Below are 5,915 nucleotides of genomic sequence, written 5' to 3'. Positions count from 1 at the left end.
AATAAAAACAAAATCCGGAGAAAGCTTTCAGAGTGCAGCACGTGGCATGCTCTCAGTCCGTCCCAAGTGACCCTTGGGGAGACCGGGAACGGGCACTCTTTAGTTAGTTGCTCTCTCAAACTCCACATTGATTACTTATGGTTTAGGTTTGATTAAGTTTTTTTTTTGTTTGGCTGAGTTGTATGACCATTGCCAACCGGCGTACGATGGAGTGAAGAGAAAAAAAATAAAAGGAAAAAGCCCAAAACCGCGTCTGTGGGGAAGAGCCGACCGAAGCCCAAACCCACGTCTTTGCGATGGGCCCACCGAAACCCAAACCCGCGTCTTGAACAACCCTCCCAAAGCCGCGTCCCCCTTCCCGCCAGATCTCAGGTAGAAAAGGCGGCAGAGCGCGCGCGTCTTCTTCCACGCTCCCCTTCCGATTCCCAAATCTCAAATCCTCCCCAAACCCTAGCTCGTTCCCCGCCGGCCGTCACCTCCATGTCCCATGGCGCCCTCCTCCGCCCTTCCCCCGGGTTGCAGGTTCGACCCACACGATGCCGACCTCATCTCCGCCTACCTCCGCCCCATGATCGCGGGCGAGCGCCTCCCTGAACCAGCCGCCAGCTTCCTGCACTCGGCCGACGTCTACGCCGCCGATCCGGCCACGCTCGTCGCCGGACACCTGCCCGCGGTCCTGGTGTCGCCCAGGACCGGCGACGAGAGGCGCTACTGGTACTTCTTCGGCTCCGCCAAGGCCAGGTCCGGGCGCGACAGGCGCAGGTCCCGAGTCGTCGGCGACGGCAAGGGCCAGTGGCACTCCGAGAAGGGCAGGAAGGTTGTTTCCGACGAGCAGGGACGAAACATCGGAGGATACAAGCAGGAGTTCACCTATAAGCCCACCAACGCCGACGGATCTGGAACGGAGGTCTGGCTCATGGTTGAGTTCGGTGTGGATCAAGACGATGATGAGACCGGCAAATCCATCCCCACTCTTTGCAAGATCTATCGAAGCCCGCGTAAGCCCAGATCATCTACCCCGATTTCGTCCACATCATCAACACGGATGAGGAAGAGGAAGGCTGGAGATACGCCATTGCCAGCACCATCTCCTGTGAGGCGGCGACTGCTTGTTTCCCCTGCGGCACCAATTTTGCCGCCGCCCGTACAGACACAGCCAGACTTGAGCAACGACTTGGATGGCGTCTCCTGGGACGAGCTTCTTCAAGATCTCATGTCCGGCCTCACACCCGACCATGTCCTGGGCGACATGTTGACGCCTGTCCCTGAATCAAATGCCAATTGCAGCTTCTACATGGCCGACCACGCCGGTTCTGCAGTGAGCAGCAGCTACTGCGACACTGTCCTGGACGAAGGTGGTGCACGCATGCCTTTTCCTCACAATTCTGATCAAGTCCTTCTGGGTGACCTGTTCATGCCTGTCCCTGAATCAGAGATCAATTACAGCTTCTCCATGTCCGACCATACCGGTTCCACGGTGAGCGTGAGCACCTATCCCTATGACAACATGGTCCTCCATGGTGCTTCAGTCACGCCCTTCTCTGAGATTTCTGATCAAGCCGACTTCTTCATGCCAGTCTTCGAACCACAACAACCCGTTATTGAGTCGCAGGGCCATAGTACAATGCTAAATTGCAGCTTCCTGCCGTGTGCCCCAAATGCTGGCATTTCTGGTTCTTGGACAGGAGGCGACACCACGGACGATGAAGTGGCCTCGATCAATTGGTATGGTTCTGCTCCAAGCTCACCGGTGACTCCAACCGAGTGGATGATGCAATCAGCATTTGCCAGCACATATCAGTTCTGAAGCTGACCAGCTTGTGCTGTCTTTTTTCTGTTAGGCTAAGGATAGGATACATGTTTTTGTTGCCTGTACCAAGGTTCAAGACCTGGATGAGTTGGCTGACCATTGATATAGTGTTGACTTACCATGATCTGGATATGTATGTCAGTATGCATTATTAAGTAGAAATGGCTAAAAGGCTGGGCTGTGTATGTCATCTTTAACTGAATTTAGATGTTCATTCGATCTGAATTTAGATGTTTTATCATTCAGCATGCGCTTTGCTTGTGATTTCTTGTGCTGTAAACTGTAATCAATCATCTTGAGCTGTTGTCTGTGATCCTACAGCTTGGCTCATGCTCTTGGAATTCTTTGCCGCCTGATAATTAATGAAGGTGGTATATCTCTGGTTCATAATGCTTAACTAATTGTTATTTTTTACTTTATCCTAGCCCATTAGATTAGTTGGTGAAGTACATGTATCATCTTACACTTCCTATCTGTGCAGACTGCAGACAGACAGTGGATTACTCTATCTTTCAGGCGCTGATTAATTAACTACATTACTAATCTGAGACACTACTGTTTACTGGGAGCTGGTAGTACTACTGGCTTACTCCTTGGAAACTTCTTTCTGGTAAAGATTTACTACTAGTGCACAAGTTAAATGATTCCATGTTCAACTGAATTATGACTGAGTTTAGATGGTTAACTGAATTATGACTGTGCATATACGTTATTAAGTAATGTGTAAAAGATCTGGATGTGTATCTCATCTTTAACTGAACTTAGATGTTTATTCAATCTGAATTGAGTTGATGTTTTATTCAGCATGTACATTATCAACTCAATAATGATGTTTATTCAATCATCATTATTGAGTTGATGTTTTATTCAGCCTGTGCTATGTAAACTGTAATCGTCTCTAGCTGTAGCTGTTGTCTTTTATCTTACAGCTGACTCGTGCACTTGGAATCCTTTGCCGTATGATAATTAATTAATGAAGCTAGTATGTGTAGTTTGGATCTTAATTAGAGCGCCAGCGCTTCTAACAGCTGGTGAAATTTAACCGCAATCGAACTCATGGAAAAGGAAAACAATAAATCTACTACTCATACAGTTTAACACTGTTCTAGCTTACTCCTTAAGTACGTAGACCTGACTCTTCAGATTGGATCCCCTTTCAGCAAGTAATTCAGCATCGCCTCCAGCCTCCATCGACCGGCAAGTTGTGTCACTCAATAATTTCCCAAATTTGTGGAGCTTCCATTGATCAATTCTTCCATTCCACTACTGCTATGACATGGAAATCTAGTTCCATCTCCAACAAAAATAAAATGAAATACAGGTGCGACAAGCACACAACCCGAAATGCAGGAACCGACAAGCACAGAATCATCTTTCAAGCCAGGAACCGATCATGTTTGCATGGTCATCCCAACAGAAACTCATTCAACATGCTTATAAATGTATACAATAAAACAAAAGCAACATCATAGATGAAGATATCCGCAGCCCTTCATTGCCTAGATCTGCTCGAGCGCCTCGAGAACCACCTTCATCGAGGGCCTGCAACTAGGCTCCCTGTCAAGGCAGCTCAGCGCCACATGCACCGCCTGTAGGGCTTGTTTCGAGTTGAACTGCCCCTTGAGCCGGGGGTCCATAAGACGAGCGACCTTTCTCCGGTCAACCAAGGGCTTTGCCCAGTCAATGATGCTCATTTGCCCCTTTGGGCGGTTGGGATCCCTCGCTCGCTGACCGGACAACATCTCCAGCATCATAACCCCGAAACCGTAAACGTCACTCATCTCATACAGAAGGCCTGGACATGGTTCAGAGCATGAAGTGAGAACGACCATCAATCAACTCCTAAAAAAAACTACCATATCTAGCAACTTGTAGATTCTAAATTTTGAAAGATTGAATGGTGCTAGAAATTGAACATTCAGTACATGGAGCAATTTATTATGAAAAATTATCCACTTGAGAAAGCTCAATTTTCATGAATGACCACAAACCTATTTGATGCAGAACTCTAAATTTGTAAAGATGTGATGAGTGAGAAGGGCACATACCAGTTATTACATATTCCGGAGCTGCATACCCGTGGGTACGCGTGGGCATGATAGTCATACGCGAGTTACCGGTTGACCCAAGCTTAGCAAGCCCATAATTAGAGAGCTTCGCGTTATAGTCCTGCCAGCAAAACACGGCCAGATTTTGATCTTGATAAACAGACAACAGATAAAACATGCATTGTAGGGTAGAAAGAATACTGCATCTAGAAGAATCCTGGAAGCCTTGAAGTCACGGTACATAGCTTTCTTCTCTGATGCATGCAAGAATGCAAGTCCTCGTGCTGCGCCGATGGCGATCTTAAGCCTCATTTCCCATGATAGTGGAGCACATCCTCCTGAAAAGTATTTCAATCGCCTCAGGTTCCATTGTCAGTACTTTTCAGCCAATTGGGTTTTTCAAGAATTGCAATCTCTTCCCGAATCAGTATCACAGAGACGAAGTAAAAGCACAGCGAGCACAAGCAAGGCCATGAACAATTTTCTGCAAGTAAAATTGCCTAGAGTATAGGATGAAACAAAGGGTCGTCAGTAACGGCTCACCTCTGAAGAATAGATGGTCTTCTAAGCTTCCTTGGGCGATGAACTCGTACACAAGAAATAGTTCCATGCCCTCCCAGCAGTAGCCCAGTAGCTTGACAAGGTTTGGATGAGAGAACCTTCCCAAAAGTTTTACGTCCGATTGCAAGTGGACAGTCAGAAATTTCTGTTACGCATAGTTGCAGCAACATTTAGAGGTGATGACGCTGTTGGAATTTCAAAATTCAAGGTTTACTTAATCAGTATAAGGGCCAGATTTTACCTGCCATTCCTCCTTTCCTTGCATAATAGCAACAGCCATGCCAGGGCCACTCGTTGTCGGGTTCATCGTCTTCTCATCGACCCACGCTTTGTACACCCACCCAAATCCCCCGAACCCAATGAGACTATCTGGCCTGAAGTTCTTGGTAGCTGTCTGGATCTCAAGGAATGTGAATTTCCGGAGGTTCGCTGCGTCCAGTATTTGGCCTTGGAGGAAGCACCCCTGTTTGGTTCCACCATTTGTACTGTCACTGCCGGCAGAGGCCATGATGCTGCTGGTGGCACTGCTGCTTGCCTTGGAGTTCATTGTCCCTGTTATACAATTAACACACTGAATTTGATCATCACAGATTTTTTTTTTCTTTGGAAGAATGGGAAAGTTTTTTTTTAAGGGTACCATCACAGAATTTTGCGAAGAACATAGAGTTCAACTGAAGTAGGAAACAGATTGGATGGCACAAGCAAGATATGGGTGCTGCAGGCTGTATGGTTTCTGAAATAGGGAAAACTACTCTGTTTCTGAAACTGGGAAAAGCACTCTGTTTTCCGAACAAAGCACTTCTAAAAATTCTGTAGATGTTTATCAAAGAAAACTAAGGACGCATCAAGCTTAGAGAACTATGGTTGTATGGTACTAATTCAGTTAATTCCCATCCTTGATCTCTACTGACTGCTTCTATGAAGAACAGAGGAAATCTTAGCGCTCACCTGAATTAGGTTCTTGGAGACCAGATTCCTCATCTGGGTTTGACTGCGTGTAATCTGCTGCGACATGAGCCCTTTCCCGGCCACCGCAGATGTTCGCCATCTCCCTCTCCTCTCTCTCTCTCTATGGCGTCAAGGAGAAACAAGTAAAAGACGGAAGGAAGAGGAAGAAGACGAGCAAGGAGACTGGAGTCAATTGGGGGCTTGATAAGTAAGCAGAGAATCCAAGCTAGAAACTGAAGAAAGTCTCCGGTGGCTTTGAAGAAAGTCTCCACCGAGTGGGCTGGGGCCTGCCCCGCACCGCACTTCAGCTTTTCCATTAAATCAAACTGCGTGTCCTACTTTCCGCTTTACATTACCATCTTTTTAAATGGAGAACTTTTCATCCTATTATTATTTATTTAGGTACATCTTCTCCTAGTTGCAGCTACATATAACAAAGATGAATAAAAGCTCAAGGTCTGTTCTCCACATGGGTTAAACCCGAATTACCAATCAAAGAGATGGATGTCCTTGCATGTCCTTTTCCCTCTTTTTCTGAAAGCAGAAAG

The 5,915-nt window shown here is 46.7% G+C and overlaps 2 protein-coding genes across 2 annotated transcripts; one reads left to right on the top strand and one right to left on the bottom strand.

Moving 5' to 3' along the window:
• Nucleotides 1–487: 487 nt before the first annotated feature.
• On the top strand, nt 488–1,807 carry LOC123130126 (NAC transcription factor 47-like). The gene is made up of 2 exons (XM_044550074.1): nt 488–1,302; nt 1,378–1,807. Exons 1-2 carry the CDS (start codon nt 488–490, stop codon nt 1,805–1,807), a joined length of 1,245 nt encoding a protein of 414 aa, XP_044406009.1.
• Nucleotides 1,808–3,105: 1,298 nt separating this feature from the next.
• On the bottom strand, nt 3,106–5,644 carry LOC123130125 (probable serine/threonine-protein kinase PIX13). Its single transcript, XM_044550073.1, has 6 exons — nt 5,368–5,644; nt 4,661–4,971; nt 4,402–4,564; nt 4,060–4,196; nt 3,859–3,979; nt 3,106–3,605 (listed from the first exon to the last, which is right to left on the bottom strand). Exons 1-6 carry the CDS (start codon nt 5,465–5,467, stop codon nt 3,310–3,312), a joined length of 1,128 nt encoding a protein of 375 aa, XP_044406008.1. The 5' UTR covers nt 5,468–5,644; the 3' UTR covers nt 3,106–3,309.
• Nucleotides 5,645–5,915: the final 271 nt, after the last annotated feature.

Source organism: Triticum aestivum, chromosome 6A (genome assembly GCF_018294505.1).
Source record: "Triticum aestivum cultivar Chinese Spring chromosome 6A, IWGSC CS RefSeq v2.1, whole genome shotgun sequence".
Taxonomy (NCBI): Eukaryota; Viridiplantae; Streptophyta; class Magnoliopsida; order Poales; family Poaceae; genus Triticum; species Triticum aestivum.
The sequence above is the reverse complement of the archived record's forward strand: the minus strand, read 5'-3'. Positions and strand labels throughout refer to the sequence as shown.

Bases quoted from the DNA above. Each gene is read 5' to 3' on its own strand.
- LOC123130125 (XM_044550073.1), bottom strand. From the start codon at position 5,467: ATGGCGAACATCTGCGGTGGCCGGGAAAGGGCTCATGTCGCAGCAGAT. The intron at 4,972-5,367 runs GTGAGCGCTAAG...ATTGTATAACAG, and splicing joins TCTCCAAGAACCTAATTCAG to GGACAATGAACTCCAAGGCA. The intron at 4,197-4,401 runs GTGAGCCGTTAC...AATACTTTTCAG, and splicing joins AGACCATCTATTCTTCAGAG to GAGGATGTGCTCCACTATCA.
- LOC123130126 (XM_044550074.1), top strand. From the start codon at position 488: ATGGCGCCCTCCTCCGCCCTTCCCCCGGGTTGCAGGTTCGACCCACAC. The intron at 1,303-1,377 runs CCACGCCGGTTC...CATGCCTTTTCC, and splicing joins TGCAGCTTCTACATGGCCGA to TCACAATTCTGATCAAGTCC.